Below are 27,873 nucleotides of genomic sequence, written 5' to 3'. Positions count from 1 at the left end.
GCAGGGAAGTAAACCCCGCGGCTAGCGCATCTTTCTGCCTCACTTGCTTCTGCATCTGCCCTGCATCTGCGTCGGTTCCTCCTCCTTTCTTCCAGTTGGGCGGACGCTGACTCAAAGGGTGACGGGAGACGCTAATTCAACTCGTCATGGCCTACCCAGGATACGGAGGAGGGGTGAGTCTTGGCCGCTTCTCCGTAGCCTCCGCCCCTGCAAGGTGGAGCGTCCCTGCGGGCGGTGCCAGCCTGAGGGGTCCGCCTTCTGTCTCTGCTTCGCGTGGCTAGTCTTCCGTACTCAGCGGGGCTGAGACTACACTGTGCTGGAAGCACGGGGGAGCGGGGAGCCGCAGGTTTTCTGGTCCCTGAGGGGCACCTTAGGTGCTCCTTGTGGAGCCAGGGATGTGTTGTGCTTTTAGAAATTGCCTTCTTGGTTTAGAGGAACCAAAGCACCCTTTTCCTGTTCAGTGATGTTTTGTGGTGGACCCACACCTTCCTAAGTTTTGCTACACGTCCTCTTTCCGATTTTTTGACCACTTCTTGTTTTCTTCCCTTTAAGTTGCTTATGAATAAATAAGGTATGCTAAAAGTCTCCTAATTTTTGCTATTCAACCAAGGGCAATCTGTTCTAGATTTTTAGGGGGAAGTGGTCAGGGTTAGGTTACTTTTTCTTACATAACTGTTTATCCTAAATCACCTTTGAGAGTTGGAAGTTGTAATTGTGGCTGTATACTCTTTTTAATTCCTAAATTTGGCCTTTTATTGGTCCCTTCTCTTCAAAGAAGTAACTTAAAAAACAAAACAAACAAAAAAACCTCATCTATTTTTGTTTGTTTTTTATCCATTATATCCATTTCACATTTACCGTTTACTTTCTTAATTGCTTCATGATCTAGTCATGCGTTTCCTGGAGTTTGAAGTGCATTTCCTGAGTTCCAATACTTCCTCCATACCTTTGCCCTTTACACATCTAGTGATGCAGTTCTTCAAACTATTGGTAGTATCCTACCTTTTTCACTCTCCTCCTCCCCCCAGTTTAGAATTCTTCTTTTCTTTTCATTCTGGCAGTCTCTACTCATCCTTCAAGGATCAGGTCAAGAGTTTTGTTCAAAATGGAATAATGAACAATCTCGATACTTCTTTCTCCTCTAGACTCATAAAAATGCTCAATAAAATGCCTCTCTGAGGTTTTAAAAATGTATAACAAGTTCCAAAGTGAAAAAAGTAGAGAGAAACCATACCGTAGCAGGAAACAAACATCAGACTGTCTACATTTTAACCATGGTCTTACTTCTTACTAGTTTAGGAAACCTTTTGAAGTTTTAGGTCCTCAACTGCAGAACGTACATAGTATTTTCATACTTCATAAAGTTGTTGGAAAATCAAATCACATAATGGAAAGTATTTAGTACCTGGCCTATAAAAAGCTCTCAGTAAATATTAGCTGTACATTATTATTATAGGTATTCGTATTGCTATTCTTACTAGTTTTGAAGACTGTGGTTGGAATTATCACTTTATTTGTTTATTGATGTCTTTAAAAATTTTTTTTTAAGTTTATTTATGAGAGATAGAGACAGCACGAGTGGGGGAGGGGCAGAGACGGAGGGAGACACAGAATCCAAAGGAGGCTCCAGTCTCTGAGCTGTCAGCACAGAGCCTGGCTCACAACTGGAACTCACAAACCATGAGATCATGACCTGAGCCAAAGTCGGAGGCCAAAGTCGGACAGAGCACCCTTGTTCTCCTATTGGTGTCTTTTTAAAAGGATATTTTCTGGGGGAGAGGATGTTTGCACCTTATGCAGTTGCCCATGACTAGTTGACAATTTTGTTGTATTTACCATGTATTCTTCTGTGTCCGAGGTATACTACTTCTTAGTTTGACTGTAGGTGAAATTTTCTTGTATTTCTTTGCCTTTTGTTTATTTCAGTGATGTTGATGGTAAACACTTAAAAATTGTGTGTCATGGTCATCTGCTAAGTTCCTAAAGGTTAGAGAGTACTTTCTTCTGTTACATTTCTTTGATGCTGGACAACATATTAGTGAACTGAATTATGTCTTATGTCCTAATGCCAGACATCTAGGATTTTTTAGCAAACAGCTTTTGTGACAGTGAATTTGGTTGCTTTTTAGGAACTCTTTCTATCCTTGCTTGTCAGTAGACAACTCATAAATATTACTTTAGTGGATAACAAATAATGTTTGCATTTATAATCTTAACTTTTTTCACTCTTATAGTTTGGAGATTTTAGCGGTCAGATGCCAGGAATGCAGCTGCAGATAGGACAACCAATGCAAGGAACAGGGCCAAACCTGCTCCCTGGTGGATACCCAGTGTATTCTGACAGTTATTCCTCAGCAGGAGACCCCATGTGGACATACTTCACTGCTGTTGCTGGACAGGTGAGATGCTAAATATATTGCACAGATATCAGGGTTTTTGTTTTTGCTTTTGTTTTAAAAAAATTTTTTTATGTTTGTTTATTTTTGAGGGAGAAGGACAGAGACAAAGAACAGGGGAGGGGCAAAGAGAGAGGGAGACACAGAATCCAAGGCAGGCTCTAGGCTCTGAGCTGTCAGCATAGAACCCGAGGCAGCGCTCGAACCCATGAATGGTGAGATCATGACCTGAGCTGAAATCCGATGCTTAACGGACTGAGCCTCCCACGTGCCCCACAGATATCAGTTTTAAGAAGTGATTGCTTTTTAAAAGAAATGTCAACTCTGTTACTTAGTGTGTCATTTTAAATGTATATGAAATTTGTATTTAAACTTACCTAGGCCGATTTTTCTCTTGAGATCAGAGATGAGGGTAGTCATAATTACTTCATTTTTTAAAAACTCTGTTAGTGTGATACCTGACGCATTGTTCATTTCACTGAAAGAGGAAACAGTGTGGTATGCTGCATGGTGACTGAGCCAAAGAGGATTGGGGGAAAGAGGTCTACGTGTAAATCTCCTTGAGGAAGCTGGGGCAGAGCGTCAAAAGGAGACTTTTCAATTGTGAATAGTTTGGGAGAGACCTGAAGGTAAAGCAAATTGGGAAAGGGTAAAGAAAACAGGGCAGAAAGGAGGTTCAACTACCAGACAAATGAGAAGAGACAGGTTCATACTGAGTCTTAGTCACAGTCCGTATCTCTTCGTTTATACTTATCGATGAAAACTTTTTGAGTAGTTAGAACTTCACAGAACTTTGATAACAGTTTTCATTCGGTATTCTTTCATTTGAGTGTTCACCAGGTCCCATATACCTGGCTGGAAATAGAGGATACACACAGAATTATTATATGTGGCAGACACTTTGTTTTCGTGACCCCAAGTCCATTCACAACCTCTTTTTTCCCTTGTGTAGTGGTAGTTGGAAAAGCCCCAGTGCCATCCCGGACACCTTTGTGATTAGTAAATGTAGCCACGTGCCATAGGACTGACCCTTGAGATGTAGGTGCCGTTTCTTTAGGACACTTTCCTTTTCTAAGGGAGAAAATCCTTCCTGGGAACTAGTGTTGGCCTTTTTTGCTCCTTACTTCTTGCCTAGAAAGGGAACTTGAAGTTCGGAGGTGCAGCAGTCATCTTGGTACCTTGAGTCAACAAGCTTGAGATAAAGTCCTTTGGATGGGATACATGGGAAAATGCAGAGATCCATGGCATCTTAAAGCTGCCTTACAGTCCTGTTCTGCCTGGCCTTGGACTTCTTGTGCAAAACAATGAACCCTTATTGGTTTAAATCTCTTTGGTAGTATTTTCTATTGTTTGCAGCTAACTGTAATGCTAATGGTTACATTATACCATTCCAATCTGCAAAGAACTCTTAAGTACTGTAATGCTGGGAATAAGTCTGTTATCTATAACTGACTATATATTAAATCTATTTTATAAAATTATAAAACATAGGAACTGGGCATATATATTTAGAGACTTTTATTTGACTTCTGAACTCTTTCAGTGTTAAAATCGTCAACACTAATTTGCTGTATTTGTACTGTTCTTAGTTTCACTCTCTTCAAAAAAGGGTTAACAAAGACTAACATAATTTTTATACTCCTTAACCCGAATTTATAATTCCTGTGTGTCTTTTGAACCTACTGCTGTTCAACTTTGCTTCCTCTGTAATCTTTGTTCTTTCCCTAGAAAAGAATTTCCGAACTCTTCAAGGTCCCTTCTATGTCTCTGAATATATATAATTCAGAGAAACGTCTTCTGTACACTAAGTGGGCTTTTCCATGAAATGTTAGAGAAGCTTATGGTTGAACAGAAATCATCAGACCACATGGGACTGATTTCCCTCATTTTAATTGGATTGGTCAAGGTTTTTAGTAAATGCAAATTTCTTTTTTCTAGAAAGTTTTAAGTTTGAGCCTAATGTTTCCACAATGCATTATTTCTTATAAATGAGAAAACAATTGATGAAGCTGAGTAATTATCACTAATGTTAGTCTCGGGTGGAGTATCATTTTCCCACTTAAGGAAAGTTAAAGGTGATTTATAACCATGTTATCTTAAGCGTACTAGAAGATAGAATACATTTAAAAAAAAAATGAGAGAAAAGTCATTTCCTACCTTTGCTTCTGATTTAATAATTTGTAAAAGATTGTCTTTTAAAATTTCCTGTGCAATAATTGACAATGACCTGGCATCTGTGCCATCATTTCATGGAGATACTATTGACAGTGGCAGCTGTAGACTTCCTTGATTGTTTTTGTTTGTTGGTTTGGTGTTGTTTACTGATGATTTCTTCTCCAATCATGTTAGAAGTGTATGCCTAATTTTTCAAAGTCTTGAAATATAATAGTGATTTGATATAATAGGGAGGTAGGCAATTGTTTAAATAAAAATTCCTTCTAAGGTCTTTATCATTGGAGGAAAAATTTCTAACCTAGCTTTGGTTCTAAACAAATGGTGATTTTATAAAGTACAATTCTCTTACTAAAGAATTTAAAAATTTATAAGAGAAATCTCAAAACTATGCGTGGCAGAGAAAGGAACACTTAGATACTCTTTGTAGGCACATGGATGATCCATTGGAAAGAATGCTTTTTATTCCTGCTAGAACTACTGGAATTTTTTCTTCTACCGAAATTTTTGTTATAAGGAATTCCCTGCTAAAGATCCATTAAGATATGAGTGTTTATGATACTTCTTAGAAGTAGTTTGGAAACATTTTTTTTCATTTCTTGGGTCTCTTACAAAAATGAACTCTTAAAAAGCTTGTGTTTTAAATTTGCCTCCCTGATACTTCCTCAGAGCTATTTTTTTTGCATTTATGACAATGTCTGTGATGCTTCCAAGTAAATTGCTGTGTATATTTTTATAGAAAATAGGGTGAGATACTGAAACATGATGAAAATATTCAACCTGTTTTACTTTGGTTGTGATTTCTTGTTTGTGTTTAAAAAAATTTATTTCCCACAATAAGTTCAAACAAGAATGTTTGGGCAGTAATCAGAAGAATACCAACAAGATGCCGGATGACCAGGGGTAATGGTGGAGGGGGGAAGAGATTCTCTCCTCCCGGTTACTGCTTCAGTGGTTACAACCTCAGTATCCCTTAGAAATAATCCCCCCCCATGAAAGGGGCATTAAGGGAATGTGTCTGAGACTGTTCTGAACACATTTTGATCAATTTTCTGTTTTACGTAGAGTTCCAATGACTTTCAACAGATGTTATTTTGACCTACTATAGGTCAGAGTGATTATGTTGTTTCTCAGGAGTAGAGAAAATAGATTGTATTTGAAGTGCTTAAAAATTAATAGAATATAATTTGTGAAAAATTATTTATTTTGTATGCTCTTCTGTAATTTGCCTTTGTTGTCAATACTTGTCTCTCTTAATTTTGTAGTTGATAATAATGTTTTAAAAAATGCATGTCTGTTGATTGGCCTAGAACAGCCAGTCAGCACTTTAATGTGATTTTATACAGCTGTGCATTAAATCAGACTATAATTATTTTTTAACAGGATGGTGAAGTGGATGCTGAGGAACTTCAGAAATGTTTGACACAGTCTGGAATTAGTGGAACTTACTCTCGTGAGATCTCCCCCACCCCCGTATTTAAAATATTAAAAAAAATCTTTTTATCACAGATATACATGCCCATAATTTAAAGAATCCAATAATTCTGCAAAGCTTATTGTGAAGATAACTGTTCCTTGTGTTCCTTGTACATAACTGTCTCCCTGCCATTAACTACTCCTAGACGAAATTTCATTCAGCTTTTTCAGGTGACTCTTGAAATTTGCCTCCAGATCTCAAAATAACATACTTTTATCACTATAGATTTTAGTTTTCTTTTTTTAAAGTTTATTTATTTATTTTGAGAGAGAGAGAGAGCAAGAGCAGGGGAGGGAGAGAGAAAATCTCAAGAAGGCTCCATGCTGTCTGTGCATAGCCTGATTCAGGGCCTGATCTCAGCAACCCTGAGACCGTCATCTGAGCTGAAATCAAGAATCACATACTCAACCAACTGAGCTATCCAGGTGCCCCCCTTCTATGAGTGTTCTAATTCTGCTATCATATTCTTAAAATCCAAGAGCTTCTCTTCTGTTTTCATGTAGGTGAAGTCTTCCCTTATCTCTCTGAAACTGTTAATGTATTTTTCAAAGTTTTTTCTTCTTTTGTAAACTGTGTTTTCTCCAATTTTTTTTTTCCAGTTTATTTGTTTGGTTGTCTTTCATGCTAGAGGCTTTTCTCAGGTGTGCTGATCCTTGTCGTACATATTTAACTGAAATGCAGGTGAGACGCTCCGAGGTGTTGGTTTGGTATTCACTATAGTCTTCAATGTCTGGTAGTCTGGTGGGGCAGTTTGTCGTGCAACAATGAGAATCAGCGTATTTTGGGATTTCCTTTTGGGCTGGTTGTTTGGTAGGAAAAGAGGATAGAGGACCCAGGAGGGTTCTCAGTCTTTGATAAACAGTTATTTAAATACCTTGTTTTTGCTAGATAGGTTAGTGTTAGTGTTAGAGTTTAGGGATAGGGTTAGGATATGTGCCTGCAGTTCAGAGACCTCTCCAGAGAATAAAACCCCAGACTTCCCCTGGAGTGAGAATCAACATGGCAGCCATCTACTGATGAGGCAAGAATGGGCTTCGGGGCTCTAAATACTTCTTAAGTAGGTATTCAGTTGATCCTTCTGTTTTTATGTCTACCTTCACACCCATTTTCAGAAATACTAGCAACTCTTAAGTGTTTGAGGTCTCTCCCAGGATAACTAGGCTGCTTCTCAGCTTTTTTGTCGTGTGTTTAGGAAGCCACTTTTTCAGATTTAGGGTTAAGATTAGGGTGAGGGTTAGGGTTAGGGTGTGTGTCTGGTATTGTACAGTCGAGAGACCTCTCCAGATGGTTAGAGTTAAGGTTCAAGGTTAGGGGTTAGGGGTTAGGGGATGGAGCTTAGGGGCTTGGGTATGCCTAGTGTCTTGGAATTTAGAGACCTCTCCAGAGTATAAATTCCCAGGATTTTCCTGAGGTTAGAATAGACATTGCTGACATCTTAAGGAGCTAAGGCAAGGAGGGGATTTGGTGCTCTAAATATTCCATAAATAGATATTCAGTTGGTCCTTCTGTTTTTATCTCTACCTTCACACCCATTTTCAGAAATACTACCAATTGATAAATGTTTGTGGGGTCTTCTCCAGGATAAGTAGGCTGCTTGTCAGCTTTTCTTATGTGTTCTGAAGCCATTTTCTCACATCAAGGGTCAGGGCCTAGCATTGGGGTTAAGATTAGGGTTAGGGTTATGGTTAGGGTCACGGTTAATGTTCCGGGTGTTTTGCAGTTCAGAGACATCTCCAGAGGGTGGCAGTTAGGGTTTGTTTTAGTTAGTGTGTATGGTTAGAGGTTAGGGGTTAAGGGTTGTGGGTTGTGGATTAGGGGTTCTACTATGTTCCTGGTGTCATGCAGTTCAGAGATCTCTCCAGAGGTTTAGGATTAAGGTGAGGATTAGCATTAGGGCTTCAGAAGTAGGGTTTAGGGATTTGGGTATGGACGAATATCCTGCAGTTCAGAGACCTCGCCACAATGTAAGTACCAAGACTTCTAATGAGGTAAAAATAGACATTGCAGCCATCCTCTGAGCTGAGGCAGGGAGGGGATTTGGGGGCTCTAAATGCTCTTTAAGTAGATATTTAATTGGCTCCATGTTTATCTCTACCTTCACACCCACTTTCAGAAATATTACCAGTTCTTAAATGTTCAAGGTCGTCCCCAGGACAAGTATGATGCTCTTCCGCTTTTCTTATCATGCGTTCAGCGGCCACTTTCTCTGATCTAAGGTTACAGTTAGGGTTTGGGTTAGGGTTAGGGATAATGTTAGTGCATATGCCTGTTATCCTGGAGTTCAGAGTCCTTTCCAGAGGCTTAGGGTTAGGGACAGTCTTAGGGTGAAGGTTAGGGTTAGAGGTTAGGGATTGAGTGTTCGGTGTGAAAGGTTTGGGTCTTTGCCTTGAATCTTTCAGTTAAGAGACCACTTCAGAGAATAAGATCCCAGAGTTCTGCCTGGGTGAGAACAGACATGTGAGCCTTATATACAGCTGAGCTATGGATGGGATGTGGGGCTCTAAATACTCGTTAAATGATTCTCAGTTGTCTTCTTATCTGTAACTTCACATTCATTTTCAGAAATACTACCAATTTTTAAATGTTTGGGGTCTTCTTTATGATAAGTATGATGCTCCACAGCTTTTCTTATATGTTTAGAAAGCCACTTTCTCAGATCTTGGGTAGCGTTAGGTTAGGGGTGTTAGCCTTAGGGTCAGGGTCAGTTTTAGGCAATGTGCCTGGTATCCTACAATTCAGAGACCTCTGCAGACAATAAATCCACAGACTTCTGCTGGGGTGATAATAGACATGGCAGCTATCTACCGATCTGAAGCAAGGAGGGGATTTGGGTCCCTAAATACTCTTTAGATAGATATTCACCTGGTCTTCCCGTTTTCATCTCTACCTTCACACACAGTTCTTAAATGTTTGGCATCTTCTCCAAGAGAGCTAGGCTGCTTCTCAACTTTTTGTATCATGTATTTAAAAGGCACTTTCTGGGGCGCCTAGGTGGCTCAGTCGGTTGAACGTCTGACTTCGGCTCAGGTCATGATCTCACGGTCCGTGAGTTCGAGCCCCGCGTCGGGCTCTGTGCTGACAGCTCAGAGCCTGGAGCCCCTTTCAGATTCTGTGTCTCCCTCTCTCTCTGACCCTCCCCTGTTCATGCTCTGTCTCTCTGTCTAAAAAATAAATAAACATTAAAAAAATTTTTTTTTAAATAAAATAAAATAAAATAAAATAAAAGGCACTTTCTCAGCTCTAGGGTTATGGTTAGGGTTTGCATTAGGTTTAGCGTTACTGTTCTTGTATTTGCCTTGTATCCTGGAGTTCAGTGACCTTTCCAGAAAGTTTGGATTAGGGATAGTCTTAGGGTTAAGGTTAGAGTTTGAAGACTTTGGGTGTGTGCCTGGTATCCTGCTGTTGACAGATCTCTCCCGACAGTAAATCCCTGGACTTCTGCTTGGGTGGGAATAGACATCGTAGCCATCTATACTGCTGAGGCAAGGAGGGGATTTGGTGCTCTAAATACTCTTTAAATGGATATTCAATTTGTCCTTCTGTTTTTATTTCTGCCTTTGCATCCATTTTCAGAAATATTGCCAATTCTTAAATGTTTGGGGTCTTCTCATGGATAGCTAGACTGCTGCTCACCTTTTGTTTTTGTTTTTTTCTTCTTTTTTTTTTAATCAGAAAAACTGTGCTTAGAAAGCCCCTTTCTCCTCTCTAGGGTTAAGGTTGGAGTCAGGATTAGTGTTAGTGTTAGGGTTAGGGGTTGTAGGTTACTGGTTAGTGGTTAAAATTAGAGTTAGGATTATGGTTAATGTTAGGGTATGTCCCTGGTATCCTGCTATTCAGAGACCTGTCCAGAAGATTAGTGTTAGGGTTAATATTAGGGTGAATGTTAGTATCAGGGTTGGAGGTTAGGGCTTAGTGGTTATTGGTTAGTGGTGAGGCCTTTGAATATGTGCCTGGCATCCTGAACTTCAAAAACCTTTCTGGATGGTAAATCCCCCAACTTCTGGTGTGAGCATAGACATGACATCCATCTATGGAGCTGAGGCAAGGAGGAAATTTGGGGCTCTGTATCCTCTTTAAATAAATATTCAATTGGTCCTTCTGTTTTTATCTCTACCTTCACACCCATATTTAGAAATACTACAGATTCTTAAATTTTGAGATTCTTCCCCAGGATAACTTGGCTGCTTCTCAAAGCTTTTCTTACCATGTATTCAGGAATCCACTTTCTCCTAAGGTTAGTTTTAGGTTTAGAATTATAGTGAGGATTAGGATTAGTGTTAGTATTAGGGGTTAAGGGTTAGCGGTTAGTGTTAGGATTATTGTTAGGGTATATAACTGTTATCCTGTCGTGCAGAGACCTCTCTAGAGGGTTAGTGTTAGGGTTAATGTTAGAGTCAATGTTAGTATCAGTGCTAGAAGTTAAGGGTTACTGGTCATTGGTTAGTAGTTAGGGCTTCATATATGTGCCTGATACCCTGAAATTGGAAGAACTCTCCAGACAGCAAATTGCCAGACTTCTGCTGATGTGAGAATAGACAGTATCCATCTACAGAGCTAAGGCAAGGAGGGATTTGGGGGCTGTAGATACTTTTTAAACAGATATTCAATTGGTTATTCTGTTTTTATCTCTACCTGCACACCCATATTTAGAAATACTACCAGTTCTTAAACATGTTTGGGGTCTTCCCCTGGATAACTAGGCTACTTTTCAGCTTTTCTTATTGCGTGTTCATGGTCACTTTCTCCTATTTACGTTAGTTAACTTCCATTCATCTTACTATTTTACAATTGTTTTCCTTTATGTTCTCTCATTCTCTTTTTTCTAATGGTTTATGACTTTAGAAATTTAATTTTTTCCCATTACAATGGGGTATTAAAAATCTATGAACTTTCCTAAAAATTCTTCTCTATTCTTTGTCAAAAATATTTAATCTTCTATACATATACATTCAATCTTATTTTATGATTGAAGGTATGCTTATATGAAGACTCAGTTCTTGCCATTTGTTATCATCTGTTGAGGTTCTCCCACATAACGGATGGGTGCCATGTTAACTTGAAAGCAAAACATACCATTTGCCTGACAAAATGATGGAATGCCATCCAGGGATTGTTCATGGAAACTTTGCCACCCTGCTTCTTCCCACCTGAACAGGATTTGAAGGAGGACTGGGCTCCTGTATTGACTTTTCCACTTACTGGCTCTATGACTTGGGAAACTATTATTCTGGGCCTCTGTTTCTTCATTTGTAAATTGGGACTATAATACCTTTGTATGTTTATGTAAAATCACAAAATCATGCTACCTGGCTCATAGTGAATACTCATCGAGTGTCTGTTGAATTGTCCATCTGAAAATATTATAACCACCTATTCTAACATTTACACCGTATTAAATAAACATTTAAAGAAAATCAGCTATTTTAACTTGTAGAATGTTTTATGATTTTTTTTCTTAATAGGTCTAAAATTTAGCTGAAATATTTTTTCTCATAAAAATTTCAAAATATGCTAACATCAAATAACAAAATAAGATAATTTTAAGCATTTTTATTTATTCATTTATTCATTTTAAGGAGCGAAGAGTAAGAACTTGATAAGCTTACCTAAACTGTACTGACATAATATTTCTTTTATCAAGACTGATATAATAAGTCTTGAGGTAAATCAGCATACTAATTCAATATAATTGTGATAAGGATTAGAAAAATTCTACTTAGTGTGAGTCTTCAGTTATAGTTCTATAAATATGAAAATGTTAATATTTCTAATAACCCATGATATTAAGATAGTTTATATTTATTTTTTCTTCCTGCCTTTTCCCTTGCCCAAGGGAAAACAGCTGCTTCAGATCAGAAGTTCACATTTTTACTTGATTGATTGCAGTAAACTAGCAAATGATTTACCTACATCCGGGTTCATCTTACTTTACTCTGCAGTCTGTTTAATGTAAATGAGTATTTCTGTAATGGAAATTTTAGAATTGCCCCTCTGCTCTGTAAAATTCTTCAGTGACTTCCCTTGGTCTAAATCTTTAGGGTGGCATTCAAGACTTTCATGATCTGACCCTCTTCTCCCTTTAGATGTCATCACAAGCCAGTCCTTCATCTCAAACTTTAATCACATCTCTACATCTTTCGTGTTTTGTGTACTCCGTATATGTCAGATTTCTATTTAAAAACCTGCTCGTCGTTTGTGTTGGGAAGATCAAAGCCCTCCTTTCCCCTGTGACAATAATTTTCAGTTATTTTATAATTGCTTATATAACTACCAAATCCCCTTACTAGATGTGAATAGTTTGGAGTAGTAGTAATTTTTATTTTAGTCCTTTTTTTTTTTTTTTTTTTTTTTTTTTTTTTTTTTTTTTTTTTTTACTATGAATGCATAAGCATTCAAAGTTTGTTGATGGGGTGACTGTGTATTTTTGGCAATTTTTAAACATTTTGTTTTATAAAATAGTAATTGTCATAATTTTACATAGATAAAATTGGGCAGACTCCAATTCAAATAATAAATATGTTTTACAGCCTTCAGTTTGGAAACCTGCAGAATTATGATCGCCATGTTGGATGTATCCTTGAATAAAAATAGAAAATACTAGAATATGGAATAATTGTTTTCTGAATATAACTAAGCAATTGTTGGCTGTATATGACTACAGTAAATTAGAGACTTTAAAAATACTTTGTAAGATTCTGTTTGAATTCCATGCTCTTCCATTTTGAAGTAGAAATCTATTCATATGCTGAATTTAGCTAACTTGCAGAAGCATACTAATAGTTTTTTAGTCAATGATTTACAGCTTTGGGTCAAGTAAATTCTCACTGGTATCAAAATTTATTTTTATTAATAAAACTATCAGAGAGATTACACAGGAAAAATGAGGTTTAGTGAATTCAAAGAACTTTGGGCAGCTCTTAATGCCTGGAAGCAAAACTTCATGACTATTGATCAAGACCAAAGTGGCACAGTGGAACATCATGAATTGAATCAAGCCATCGCTGCTATGGGTAAGAATGTTAAAATTCTCTAGAATCTATCCAGATAATTGTTCTTTGATGAAATGAATCTTAACTGTTTTAATTTGTTAAGTGACAAAGGAATCTATTATTTCACCAGCTGTTGCCCAGTTTGATTTGAAGATTGTAGATGAATTCTGATTGAAGACTTTTAACAAAACCATTTTATCTATGTTTTTTTTTCAAAAGATGATCTTTTTTATACATTGTGGTTGATAAAATTAATTTCTGAATTTCCTCTGTTGAGTATATTAAAATGCATTCCTCTAATTGTGGGTAACCACCATTTATAGTGTATTCTTTTTTAATTTGCTGAGGTGTCTAATTATTTATTTTATTTTTGCCAGATTTTTGGAAGTATTAATATGCAGTGTTATATTAATTTCAAGAATACAGCATTTCTATTCGTATCCGTATAGGTGTTCAACAATTCTATACATTAGTCAGTGCTTATCACAAGTATATTCACCGTCTGTAACCATACAACATATATTATGATCTTATTGACTCTATTCCCTATGCTGTATTTTTCAGGGTGACTTAATTATTTTGTTTAAAAATTTTTTTAATGTTTATTTATTTTTGAGAGAGAAAAAGAGAGCAAGAGTAAGCAAGGGTGGGGCAGAGAGAGAAGGAGATACAGAATCCAAAGCAGGCTCCAGGTTCTGAGCTGTCAGCACAGAGCCCGACATGGGGCTCAAACTTGTGAACTGTGAGATCATGACCTGAGCTGAAGTTGGATGCTTAACCGACTGAGCCACCCAGGCACCCCTTTTTATTTTTTTTTAATGTTTGTTTATTTGTGAGAAAAAGACAGAGCACAAGCAGGGGAGGGGCAGAGAGAGAGGGAGACACAGAATCTGAAGAAGGCTCTAGGCTCTGAGCTGTCAGCACAGAGCCTGATGCGGGACTCGAACTCATAACCGGCAATATCACGATCTGAGCCAAAGTTGGATGCTTAACTGACTGAGCGACCCAGACGCCCCTGGGGTGACTTAATTATTTCGTAACTGGAAGTTTGTACCACTTATCTCCTCTCTGGTAACCACCAGTTTGTTCTCTATATTTAAGGGCCTTTTTTGTTTGTTCCTTTTTTCTTTGTTTTGTTTTTTAAATTCCATATATTTTTGAAACCATATGGTATTTGACTTTCTCTGACTTATTTCGCTTAACATAATACCCTCTAGGTCCATCCATTTGTCACAAGTGGCAAGATCTCATTCTTTTATATGGCTGAGTAATATTTCATTGTATATATGTACCACATCTTTTTTATCCATTTATTGGTTGATGGACACTTTGGTTGCTTCCATAATTTGGCTATTGTAAATAATGCTGCAGTAAATACAGGGCTGCACATATCTTTTTGAATTAGTGTCTTCCTTTTCTTTGGAAATATTCCAGTATTGGAATTACTGGATTATATGGTATTTCTATTTTTAATTTTTACTTTATTTATTTATTTTGAGAGAGAGAAAAAGCAGGGAGGGGCAGAGAGATAGGGAGAGAGAGAGAGAGAGAATTACAAGCAGACTTCCCCATTGGTAAGCCACATGTGGGGCTCGAACCTACGAACTGTGAGGTTATGACCTGAGCCAAAAGTAAGAGTCTGAAGCTTGACCATCCTAGCCACCCAGGTGCTCCCCTCTATTTCTGACTTTTTGAGGGCCCTCCATACTGTTTTTCACAATGGCTGTACCATTTACATTCCTAACAACAATGCAGAAAGGTTTCTTTTTCTCTACATTTTCACCAATATTTGTTATTCCTTGTATTTTTTATTCTAGCCATTCTGACAGATGTAATGGGATCTTTCATTGTGGTTTTGATTTGCATTTCCCTGATGATTAGGAATGTTGAACATTTTTTTGTGTGTCTGTTGGCCATATGTTTATCTTCTTTGGAAAAATGTCTGTTTGGGTCTTCTGCATATATTTCATTGGATTATTTGGGGTTTTTTAGTGTTGAGTTGTCTAAGTTCTATATATTTGGATATTAACCACTTACAGGATATGTCATTTGCAAATATCTTCTCCCATTCAGTAGGTTGCCTTTTCATTTTGTTAATGGTTTCCTTCACTGTGCAAAAGCTTTTTATTTTGGTGTAGTCCCAGTAGTTTATTTTTGCTTTTGTTTTCCTTGCCTCAGGAGACCTATCTAGAAAAATGTTGCTTCAGCCAATGTTAAATTACTGCCTATGTTTTCCTCTAGGAGTTTTGTGGTTTCAGGTCTCATATATAGTTCTTTAATCCTTTTTGAGTTTGTGTATGATGTAAGAAAATAGTCCAGTTTCATTCTTTTGCATGTGGCTGTACCATTTTCCTACACCATTTGCTGAAGAGACTTTTTCCCATTGTATGTTCTTGCCTCCTTTGTCATAGATTAATTGACCATATAAGCATGGGTTTATTTCTGAGCTCTCTATTCTGGTCTTTTCATCTATTTATCTGTTTTTGTGCCAGTACCACACTGTTTTGATTACTGTAGTTCTATAGTATATCTTGAAATCTGAAACTGTGATACCTCCCACTTTGTTCTTCTTTCTCAGGATTACTTTGGCTATTTGGGGTCTTTTTAGTTCCATACGAATTTTAGTATAATTTGTTCTAGTTCTGTGATAAAATGCCATTGATATTTTATAGGGGTTGCATTGAATCTGTATATTGCTTTGAGTAATATGGACATTTCAACAATATTGGTTTTTCCAATCCCTGAGTATAGAATAGTGTTAATTTGTGGTAAGAGCTCTAATTTGATACCAAAGGCTTATCTCAATATATTACTGGTTTCCATATTATACTCTAGCTTTTCAACAATAAAAACTATGTTTTCTAAATTTTCCTTCGTTTTCTTATGTGGTTAGTATACACAGTATATGCCAAAATACCTCAGAATGCAAAGTCTGCATTTTAGAGTATTTTAAAAGAATGTAACTTTATTTTTATCCTATCTTTGGTAAGCTGAGGTTCTCAGTCTGCTTTCTTTGAAAAGTGGTAATATAAAATGGTGTTTAACCTGCTTTTACAGTTCATGTAGTATTCCTAATTGTGTTTACCCTTTGATTTTTTTTTACACTCATTTCTAAACAAAATACAGTTGTAAGAAAATTAACCTTTTGAAATTTAAAATCTGAACCCAATGCAAATTATCTCAAATTCCAATTTAAAGAAGCTAAAGCTAGTGATTTGTTTTGTTTTATAATTAGACATTTTAATTTACTACATGGTCATTTTAGAGACAGTCCTGGACACATCATATATAGTTCAGTTAAAGCATTGATACCTAATGGATTAAACTTGATCCTTAATTCAACATAATGTAGAAAAGGTACTATAACCTTAGGCAAAAAAGAAAACTGCCAGAGTTCACATAGGCATTTGAGTGCCATAGAGAGATATTGTGGATTATTCAAATTTAAGAGCTTCAGATACATGTTAAAATATTCAAATTATTTTGCTGAGAATGCTATGGGAAATAATAAGAGTTTTATCATTACACATTCAGATCATAACTCTCTACTAGGAAGCTTAAAATACATTTGCATATAATTACATAAGTTTCCATACTTCTATTAATTTATACCTTTCCATTTATTTATTTATTTATTTATTTATTTATTTATTTTTAGCAAGTTCCCTGGATTGTAGCTACACGTAAAATTTTCTCTACGTTTATTATTGTTTTCCTCTTTGAGTAGATTGTCCAAATCTGCTAATATAGTAATATATAAAGACAATAATTCTAGGTCAGCATCCTTCACAGTAAAGTATACACATATTGGAAAGTTGCTAAGAATAGATCTTAAAAGTTCTCATAACAAGAAGAGAAAATTCTGTAACTATATAGGGTGACAGGTGTTAACTAGACTTATTATAGTGATCATTTTGTAATATATGCAACTATGGAATCATTATATTGTACATCTGAAACTAATATAATTATATATGCCAATTATACCTCAATGAAAAAAAAAGGCAAAAAGGAAATAAAGAATTTAAGCGATAGCAAAAATCACTAATAATCTTTCCTTGATATTCTTTAAAGAACTATGAAATTACAGAATTGAAATATTGGAGCATTAAAATCTATAAAATATTCTAGACATTATTTAAAAATAAAAACATATTCTAAAAATACAAAAACATAATTTTGTTTTTTCTTAGCTATGACTTCATTACAGAGCTAGAATTTAGATGTTTATGTACCACTTAACCATTAGTAGTAAAGCCTTTGTCTGATAAGTTTCAATATGAATGTGTTTTATTTTTAGTATATATTTTTATGGAATGAATTTTGGAATTTTATTTTTTTGATTGTTTTTAAAGAAAATGCAATGCTGTGATGTTCTTATGGTGTTTGGTTTTAGAAGTTTTAATCTGTTAATTCTTATTTCTAGGTTATAGGTTGAGCCCTCAAACATTAACTGCTATTGTTAAACGGTACAGCAAGAATGGCAGAATCTTCTTTGATGATTATGTGGCTTGCTGTGTGAAGCTTCGAGCACTGACAGGTATTCATCATTTAAAAATGGGTATAGCGTTATGTAGCTGTTTTTCTTTTTCTTTTTCTTTTTTGAAATTACTGATTTTTTTAAGTTTATTTATTTTGAAAGAGACGGTAGGAGAGGGGCAGACAGAGGGTGACAGAATCCTAAGCTGGCTCCGCACTATCAGCACAGACTGATGTGAGACTTGAACTCATGAAACCATGAGATCATGACCTGAGCAGAAACCAAGGGTCAGACACTTAACTCGCTGAGCCACCCAGGTGCCCCATAGCTATTTCTCTGAAAAATATCTCGTCTTCTTCGACAACTTTGTAATATTATGTATTTTTCACCATTATTTACTGTTAAATTCAATCAGTTTTAAGGCTTTAAAACTTTAGCAATATTGTGAAAAAAAATTAAAAAAAACTTGAGCAATATGAATACTGAAAGATTGTTGTAGCTCAGTTTTGGAAAGTTTTCATGTCTCAGTTGCCTGGGATATGAAATCACTTGATTTAATTGAGTATGAAGAGAAAGAGGGAAGATGACAGTGGAGTAGAAGGACCCTAAGCTCATCTTGTCCCATGAACACATCTAGATAGCTATCAAATTATCCTAAGTACCCCAGAAATCAACCTGAAGATTGACAGAACAAACTCCACAACTAAAGGGAGAGAAGAGGCCACATCAAAGAAGGTAGGATGAGTGGAGACATGGTTGAGGGGAGAAATGGATCATGGGTGGTGTAGGGAGGAGGAAGCTGTAGTCATGGAGAAGGGTGAGAGAGAGAGAGGAACAAATGGGAATGCATAAGGAGAATGTTTCCCCAAAGCATTGGCTTGGAAAATGAGAGAGGCTGAATTTCACGAGTTCTTGCAACTAGCAGGGCTTGAAGCTTAGACTTTTGAAGGTCAACAGACTTGACTAGGATAGAGTCCAGAGGGTACTGCACTGCTCCTGGAGAGAAGGCTAGCACACAACCTAGGGGCAGACAGCATGGAGACAGTGATTTGAAGAATGCTTGGGGTACACAGTGGGGAGAATATTCACTCTTCTTGCACATCCCTGAGAGGCAGCATTCACAGAGACACCTCTCCAGGAACAAAGGAGCCAGCTGGTGTCATTTCCCTCCCCCACCCTTCAGCATAAGCACATAGCTGCATGTGGGAAGTGGCATAGCACGTACACGGGCTGCCTGATTTCCTTATACCAAACCCCACACCCCTGTGCTCTAGCAGGACTCACTTCTCAGTCAAGCATGCCTTAGTCTCAGAATGGCAGGCTCCTTCCCCAGAAGACCAGCACAAGCCCCTGCCTCCACCACATCTGACAGAAGAGTTCTATATGGCCTCAGTTCTGGTGCAGGTGGTGTCAGGTCTCATTAAACAAGCAGACTAGAGCACACCTAGTTAAAACTTGACACGTTCTGGCCAGCGACCAAACACTGCCCACAGCAGGTAAGTAGAACCTCTACAGATGACTGGCCAGAAGGATAGAGCAGCCAAAACATAAGAGCAGAACTCACACAGCAAACATCAGAGATAATCCTTGAAGCACCAGGCCCTGGATACTACATGACCTCTTCTTCATAAAGCTATTACTCTCAGGAGCAGGAGAATTAACTGGCCTTTCTAACACAGAAGAAGACCGAGACTTAGACAAAATGCCAAGATGGAGGAATTTATCCCAAATGAAAAAACAAAATAAGGCCACAGCCAGAGATCTAAGCAAAACAAATGTAAGTAACATGCCTGATGGAAAATGTAAAGCAATAATCATAAGGTTACTCACTGGGGTTGAGAAAAGAATATAAGACATCAGGGTGACCCTTGTCACAGAGGAAAAAGAGTTAAAAAAAGAATCAGAGATGAAAAATGCAGTAAATGAGATTGGAAATAGGCTTGATACAACGAACAGCAGGCTGGAAGAAGCAGAGGAATGAATTAGCTATATTGAAAACAAAATGGAAAATAATGAAGATGAACAAAAGAGACAAAGAAGAATTATGGAACGTGAGAATAGACTCAGGGAACACAGTGGCTTCATCAGATATAAGTGTCGTACTAAACAATAACATATTATAGGAGTCCCAGAAGAAGAAGAGAGAGAAAAGAGGGCAGAAAATTTATTTGAACAAATAAGGGCTGAAAACTTCCCTAATCTGGGGAAGGAGACATCCAGATCTAAGAGGTACAGAGAACTCCCATCAAAATCAACCAAAGCAAGCCAACACCAAGACATACTATAATTAAATTTGCAAAATATAGTGATAAAAAATCTTAAAAGCAGCAAGGCAAAAGAAGTCCTTAACTTATAAGGGACAACCCATAAGGCTAGCTGGAGATTTCTCAACAGAAACTTGGCAAGCCAGAAAGAAGTAGCATGCTGTATTTAAAGTGCTGAGTGGGAGGGGCGCCTGGGTGGCTCAGCTAGTTAAGTGTCCCAACTTCGCTCAGGTCATGGTCTCACAGTTCGTGAATTCAAGCCCCACGTCAGGCTCTGGGCTGACAGCTTGGAGCCTGGAGCCTGCTTCGGATTCTGTGTCTCCCTCTCTCTCTGCCCCTCACCCGCTCACACTCTGTCTCTCAAACATAAACATTAAAAATAAACTGAAAAAAAAAAAAAAAAGTGCTGAGTGGGAAAAATCTGCAGCCAAGAATACTTTATCCAGCAAGTGTATCATTCAGAATAGTTGAGTTTTCTAGACAAGCAAAAACGAAAGGAATTAGTGACCACTAAACCAGCTCTGCAAGAATATTAAAGGAGACTCTGAGTGCAACAGAGAGACCAAAAGTGATAAAGACAAGAAAGGATGAGAGAAAAATCTCCAGAAACAATGACAAAACAAGTAATAAAATGGCACTAAATACATTTCTCAAGGACTATTTTGAATGTAAATGGACTTAACACTCCACAATCAAAAAACATGGTTGTCCAAATGGATTAAAAAACAAGACTCATCTATACATTGCCTATAAGAGACTTGTTTTAGACCTAAAGACACCTGCAGATTGAAAGTGAGGGGATGGAGAAAAATTTATCAAGCAAATGTCAAAAGAATGCCAGAGTTGCAATGCTTATATAAAACAAATAGAATTTAAAACAAAGACTGTAATAAGATATATAGAAGGGCACTTACATCATAATAAAGGGGACAATTCAACAAGACTATCTACCAATTTGCAAATATTTATGTACCCAACATGAGAGCAGTTAAATATATAAAACAATTAATAACAAACATAAAGGAATTAATGATAATAATACAATGATAGTAGGGGACTTCAACATCCTGACTTACATCAATGGACAGCTAATCTAAACAGAAAATAAACAAGGAAACAATGTCTTTGAATGACACTCTGGACCAGATGACTTAACAGATATATTTGGAACATTCCATCCTAAATCAGTATAAAACACATTCTTTTCAAGTACATATGAAACATTCTCCAGAATAGATCACATGTTAGGTCACAAATCAGGCCTCAATTACACAAAAGGATTGAAATCATACCATGCATCTTTTCTGACTACAACACTATGATACTAGAAGTCAACTACAAGAAAAACAACTTGGAGAGATCATAAATATACAGACATTAAACAATGTCGTACTAAACAATGAATAGGTCATCCAGGGAATTAAAAAAAAATACGTGAACACAAATTAAAATGAAAACACAATGGCCCAGAATCTTTGGGATGAAGCAAAAGTAGTGTGGAGAGGGAAGTATATAGCAATACATGTCTATCTCAAGAAGCGTAGAGCCAGAAAAATTAATCCTCAAATGTTTGTAGAACCACAAAAGACCCCAAATAGCCAAAGCAACCTTGAAAAAGAAAAGCAAAGCTGGAGGCATCACAATTCCAGACTTCAAATTAGATTACAAAACTATAGTAATTGAAACAGTATGGTGCTAGCATAAAATTAGACATATAGATCAATGGAACAGAATAGAAAACCCAAAAAATGACCCCACAATTATGTAGTCTGTTAGTCTTTGGCAAAGCAGGAAAGAATATCCAATGGGAAAAAGACAATCTCTCCAACAAATAGTGTTGGGAAAACTGGACAGCAACATGGACCACTTTCTTATACCATACACAAAAATAAATTCAAAATAGATTAAAGACCTAAACTGTGAGCCTTAAAACCATAAAAATTCCAGAGGAGAACACAGGCAGTCACCTCTTTGAAATTGGCCATAGCAACTTTTTTCTAGATATGTCTCCTGAGGCAGGGAGCAAAATAAAAAGCAAAAATAAACTATTGGGACTTGATCAAAGTAAAACACTCATGGGGTACTTGGTTGGCTCAGTCAGTAAAGCATTCAACTCTTTGATTTCAGTTCATGTCATGATCTCATGATTTCATGGGTTTGAGCCCCGTATTGGACTCTGCACTGGTGGCATGGAGCCTGCTTGGGATTCTCCCTCTCTCTCTGCCCCTCCCTCACTCACATTCTCTATGTCTCTCTCAAAATAAATAAATAAGCTTAAAAAAATAAAAAAAATAAAACACTTCTGCACAGCAAAGGAAACAATCAACAAAACTAAAAGGCAACCTATGGGACTGGAGAAGATATTTTCAAATGGCATGCCTGATAAAGGGTTAGTATCCAAAATATATAAAGAACATTATAAAACTCAACATCCAAAAAACAAGTAATCCAATTAAAAAATGGGCAGAAGACATGAATAGACTTTTTTTGCAAAGAAGGCATCCAGATGGCCAACAGACACATGAAAAGATGCTCAACATCACTGTTCACCAGGGAAATACAAATCACTACTACAATGAGTTCCCCACCCCTAACAGAATGGCTAAAATCAACACAAAAAACAACAGGTGTTGGTGAGGCTGTGGAGAAAGGGGAATCCTCTTGCACTGTTGGTAGGAATGCAAACTGGTGCAGCTACTCTGGAAAACAGTATGAAGGTTCCTCAAAAAGTTAAAATTGGAACTATCATACAATCCAGTAATTGCACTATTAGGTATTTACCCAAAGAATACAAAAATCCTGATTCAATGGGATACATACACCCAGATATTTATAACAGTATTATCTATAGTAGCCAAATTATGAAAAGCCCAAGTATCCATCTATTGATGAATAGATAAAGAAGATGTGGTATGTATACACAATGGAATATTACTCAGCCATCAAAAGGAATGAAATCTTGCCCCTTGTGACACGGATGGAGCTAGAGAGGTTCAAGCTAAGTGAAATAAATCCATTAGAGAAAGACGTATACCATATGATTGCACTCACATGTGGAATTTAAGAAATGTGCAAAGGGAAAAAAGAGACAAACCAAGGAACAGAGTTTTAGCTATAGAGAGAACAGACTGATGGTCAACAGACGGGAGGTGTTTGGGGGGATGGGTTAAATAGGTGATGGGGATTAAGGAGTGCACTTGTGATGAGCACCCGATAATGTGTGGAAGGGTTGAATTACAATATTGTACACCTGAAACTAATACTCCACTGTATGTTAACTAGCTGGAATTTAAAGAACAACTTTAAAAAAAACCTTAAAAACATTTATTTTCATTTTTATTAATTATTTTGAGAGAGAGAGCACAGGAGCAGGGGAGGGACAGAGAGAGAGAGGGAGAGAGAATCCCAGGTAGGCTCTGCATTATCAGCACAGAGCCTGACACGGGGCTCAAACTCACAAACCTCAAGATCTTGACCTGAGCCAGAGTCAGATGCTTAACCGACTGAGCCACCCAGGCACCCCTAAAAAATCCTTTTTTTAAAAAATTGAGAATGAAATTAGTCATATTTTAGAACCTAGGGACACTAAGCATTTACAACTATATATTTAAAATTGTGATAAATTTTTGTTTGTTTAAAGATTTCTTTAGGAGAAGAGACCACTTGCAACAAGGGGTTGTGAATTTTGTATATGATGATGTAAGTATTCTGGTATTTACACTGTTCCCTAGATGTGTTCATAATTGTTAAAAAAATTTAAGAGGTCTCTGGTACCAATAATGGGAATAATATATTTTATAGACCATATTCCTTTTCTGAATTTATCAGCTAAATGCAAATAAAAGGTTAAATACTTGTATAACTATCAAGTTGACATTATATGATAAAGGTACTTCTAAATTTTATGACATGTTTTTGGCAGTTTACCTTTCAAATCATTTTTAAGGGCAAAGCTACCATTTTTATAAAAAGTAGTTTATTTTTTGGTAATCTTCAAGAGGAAATTTTCATCTATGATGATAAATTATGAAGCTGTTCATTTCTCATTTCAAATGGTTGCAATTAACCTGATTCCAGTGTCTTTTTTTTTTTAATTGAAACTAATTATATTTCACATGTACTTCAATGTTTCAGGGTTTTTGTTTTGTTCTTGTTTTGAGGAAGTTAGGGAGTCAACACTTCCCTGCTAGTACATACTGGTTTAAATTACAAACCTTGGAAACTTTAAAAATTTACCCTCTTGTGAAAATGTTTTCATGGATTGTAATTAATCAAAAGCAAAAGGCCTTTTGTTGTTACCAGCTGATGATTTTGCTTATGTGTTAGTTTTTGCAGGGTACTATGGCAATTTGAATGTCTAGAATTTGAAAGCTGAAGAAATACTGTGAATTTTTTTTACTTGGAAGACATGAACTGGACTACTTTGAATTTAATGCTTTTTTGGCTTTTCCATGTTTCTACCTTGTTATAAGTCTGTCTTATTTCTATGTGTTTTTACTTTAGTGCATAATTTAAAGCAATACAAGAAGTGTTTTTGTATTTGGAATAGTAGTGCTTTTAGGAAAGCTGTTCACTTAACATATCTTAGTATCATAAAACATTGGTATATGATGAATTGATGTAAATACCTTTTAGCCTTAATTTTTAACATTGTAAATCCAGAAGAATGTATTTACAAGATAGATAATATAAGAAGCCAAATGTGAAAGCCTAGATAAAGCTAATGTATACTTACCTGAAGGTTACAAATTATACATTGAATTTTTTTTTCCTCGTTGTTGGTTTTGAAGGTGAACTAGAAGTCTGGATTTTGTGCCATATTTGTAGAAGGGTTTCTTTATTCCTTGATTGCATAATTTAAGAAGAGAAACTCACTGGTCTTTGCCTATGAAGAAGAAAATCGTAGTTCCTAAAATTTTGTATTACGTCACCTTAAGTAGACTGCAAATTAATATATAGCGAAATAAGGCTATAGGAAGCATTTTTTCCTTTATTTTTTTCAGTGTATATTTTTCTTCAATATGCTTTATTATCTTCTGTGGAAAAAAAAAGTTCTTAACAGAACATACGTTTTCTCTCTGCATTTTTTTTTTTCATTAGTGATGACCTAGAGGGCCTAAAATGGCATCTTCCTTTTAAATCTAGACTTTCTGGAAGTGACACATATTTTTAATGAGATGTCAACATTTCAATGTATTCTATTAAACTAAATTGTTTCATATATAATGCCAACTGTTTACAAAGTTAAAAAAATCAAGTAATCTACCAATTTGTATAGATATTCAGAAACTGTAAGTTTACCTTTCTTGACAACATTAGCCGCAGATTTTGGCATTGCTAAACTGGCAAGTCGTTGAACGCAGGTGTGTAATGTGGGGGGTACTGACCACAGCAGGCACCACACCCTGTTTCAGAGTGGCATCTCTGTGGAAATTGCAAAGTGGTCATCACATCCTTAGCATTTCAGACCCCTGATATGAGCTGTTGTAGTTAATCCTGCCCCTTTCCTTGCAAACACTCTTAAGTCTTTCTTAATGAAGATTTGAAACACCATGTGTTTTTCTTACACCTTAACTGAATGTCTTCCAGCTTCAAATGCGAGTACAAATTGACGTAATTTTAGTATGACTGGTGACCAAATTAATTATTCTTTTTTAGAAAATTCCGGGTTTCTTAAAGGATGGAGGATGAATGGTAGCATCTTGAAAAAAAAAAAAAGTTTCGTAAACTTACAGAATTTTAAATCCACTTTTACTTTCAACAGTCCTGGAAAGGAAGTATTGGGTAGTCATTTTGACGTTATATTTTTATATAATTAGCTGTCAGATTCATTTGGTCAGCAGTATAAACGTGTGAATAAATAATCCATATACTTTTGTCCTCTGGCTGCTAATTTTTTTCCATGAACATATATTTGATAATGTGAGAGGATGTTAACTGAGGTATAAAATAAAATACAGTATTCTAATTAGAAGTGTTGTAGAAGAAACTAATGTAAACACACTCTTACATCATTCATGTTGAATGAGGATGATAATATGACTCAGCAGCCTGGTATCTTAACATCCAGCTTATAGGTAATTGCATTGTGGTACCGTTCTGACGTCAGTTATAATTTTTCTTACTTGTAGGCTAATGGTTGAGGCTAAAAACTTTAAAAATGATATATGATATTATTCATTTAAGTTTCTGCCAAATGACACTTTGTATTAGAACTCTTCATATGATTCTCTAACTCGTCCTTTTCCAAAGGTGTTTCTGTGAATTTTGGTCATGGTCAGTCTGTGAAGCCGTTTCAGTGCCCAAACATATTTGGGAAATTCTCACCCTTTTCAGGGAGCTTGATAAAGCCTAAGGTACAGAAAATCCTGTTTACTTCTGTTTGACATAGTTTGTTCCAAAAATTTTTGACCACAGAACTCCTTTCTCTAGCAGAACTAATTTTCCATGCCAATCCAACTTGTCAGACAGTTCTTTTGCACTGTCCATTAACTAGATAATCTTATAAAACGTTAGGCATAGAGGATATTTTAGATGGAGTTTTTATACCGAAATACAACTCACTTTTTGATGCTTTAAAGATAATTGATGTAAACAGACATCCATTACTAAAGTAAAAATTAAATAGTCTTATGATGAACAAGGACTGGAATATGAATATTGTATGGTAGTTTGTACTGGTTAACTCACACCCAGTTTTCTTGTAAAGAGTAAAATATTGAATAATGTACACTCTTAACATCTAAGTGCTTTTATTTATACAGTAAACGTGTTTCCATGTCATTTTGAGAATTTTTTAATAAACATTCAAATAGCTTGCTGTAAAGTTTTGTATCATACAAAATCTGTTAACATAGATGAGATGCTTCAGTTCAAATAACAGTGCAGTAATTCACCTCCGCCTAAAAAACTGCCAAATGGTTCAATGTCAGATATTGCACTTCTATTTTGAGTGGCAGTTTACACCTTTTAAATTATATCAAGGGGAAATAAATACTGTTGGAATCTTAATTTGGTCCACTTTAAAGTAATTTCAAGGACTGTGCTCATTTGATCTATTTAAGCATGCATTCAGAAACAAAAAGTAATTTAAAAGTGTCAAATAATATATTTATTTCCAGAAAAGGTATTCACCCTGGAAGAAAGTAGAATTTATTAATGAAGTTCAAAGTCTGTGCAGTTTAAAAAATGACAAACATCAATTTATAATTCTTTCTCTAAGGAAAATATACAAATCAAGTTCACTTGTACTCTTACGGCATTACTAAACTGGACAAACTAAATGAATACAATTTGTCAGAAATGTGCTTTTCTTTTGTACTTTTGACAAATTCACAGATGATATGTTTTCTCGAATTTGTAGCAGTTTTCTGGGAAATTAATAGGAATAAATTTGTGAACATCTGGTAATTAAATCTAGTGAGTAAAAATCCAAGACTTCTTTCACGTTAGCATTTTTTCTTTTCTTTTAAACTTTAAAATGCAGCCATGGGTGTTTTATTACTTTGAAACTTGTATTAAAAAACCACATCTTTTTGATTTTGTAAGCACTTTGAAATAAATGTACAATTCTAAGCTATCATCTAAGAGTATGTCTAGACTTTATAATAAAATTAGATGACACAAAGAAAAAACAAATATTTAAAACTTCTGTTATAGTGATGAATGCAGAGAAGATTTTAAATGAATACTGTTTAGGTAATTTGTAGTATAGAATAAGGTTACAACATCATATATGTCCATATATTAAGTTAAATATTTCCTGTAATTTAGAATACTGAGCACAAAACTACTTTCCAGCAAAACATTAGGACACTTATGAAAAATTTGTCTGGCTCACTATCAACTCATTATTTGGATGCTGGGAAATCTGTGCTTTTGTTTCTTGCCATTTCTTTTTCTACTTGTTTTAAAAAATGTATTTTACCGGCATCTAATAAAGAAAAGAGCCTTATATTGCTTAACATTCCTTTTACCCAGGTAGCTTGGCAATGTACAGCTTTGTGTATTATTTTGTGAGCATTCAGGAATAACTTCAGGTGTGCTTCTGTAAATCTGAATGTAGAGTAAGTAGACATTGGCAGCACTCCTACAT

The 27,873-nt window shown here is 36.1% G+C and overlaps 1 protein-coding gene across 2 annotated transcripts; it reads left to right on the top strand.

Annotated features, from left to right (window-relative positions):
* Positions 1 to 29: 29 nt before the first annotated feature.
* Positions 30 to 27,360, top strand: GCA (grancalcin). Of its 2 annotated transcripts, XM_047085556.1 has the most exons (9): positions 30 to 173; positions 2,235 to 2,399; positions 5,952 to 6,021; positions 12,573 to 12,616; positions 12,908 to 13,055; positions 17,461 to 17,574; positions 19,161 to 19,291; positions 23,419 to 23,477; positions 24,105 to 27,360. In XM_047085556.1, the coding sequence occupies exons 1-8, from the start codon at positions 147 to 149 to the stop codon at positions 23,458 to 23,460; spliced, it is 741 nt and encodes a 246-aa protein (XP_046941512.1). In that variant the 5' UTR covers positions 30 to 146; the 3' UTR covers positions 23,461 to 23,477; positions 24,105 to 27,360. The 2 variants fall into 2 exon arrangements, with proteins under 2 accessions (XP_046941512.1, XP_046941513.1); XM_047085557.1 differs by lacking the exon at positions 19,161 to 19,291 and having other exon boundaries at positions 37 to 173.
* Positions 27,361 to 27,873: the final 513 nt, after the last annotated feature.

Source organism: Lynx rufus, unplaced genomic scaffold, assembly GCF_022079265.1.
Source record: "Lynx rufus isolate CCGP_SWC_20201006 ecotype Redwood Valley unplaced genomic scaffold, mLynRuf1.p SCAF_2, whole genome shotgun sequence".
NCBI lineage: Eukaryota > Metazoa > Chordata > Mammalia > Carnivora > Felidae > Lynx > Lynx rufus.
Note: the sequence above shows the minus strand (reverse complement) of the source record. Positions and strands in the feature narration are given on the sequence as shown.

Bases quoted from the DNA above. Each gene is read 5' to 3' on its own strand.
- GCA (XM_047085556.1), top strand. From the start codon at position 147: ATGGCCTACCCAGGATACGGAGGAGGG. The intron at 2,400-5,951 runs GTGAGATGCTAA...ATTTTTTAACAG, and splicing joins TCACTGCTGTTGCTGGACAG to GATGGTGAAGTGGATGCTGA. The intron at 17,575-19,160 runs GTATTCATCATT...TATTACTCTCAG, and splicing joins GAAGCTTCGAGCACTGACAG to GAGCAGGAGAATTAACTGGC.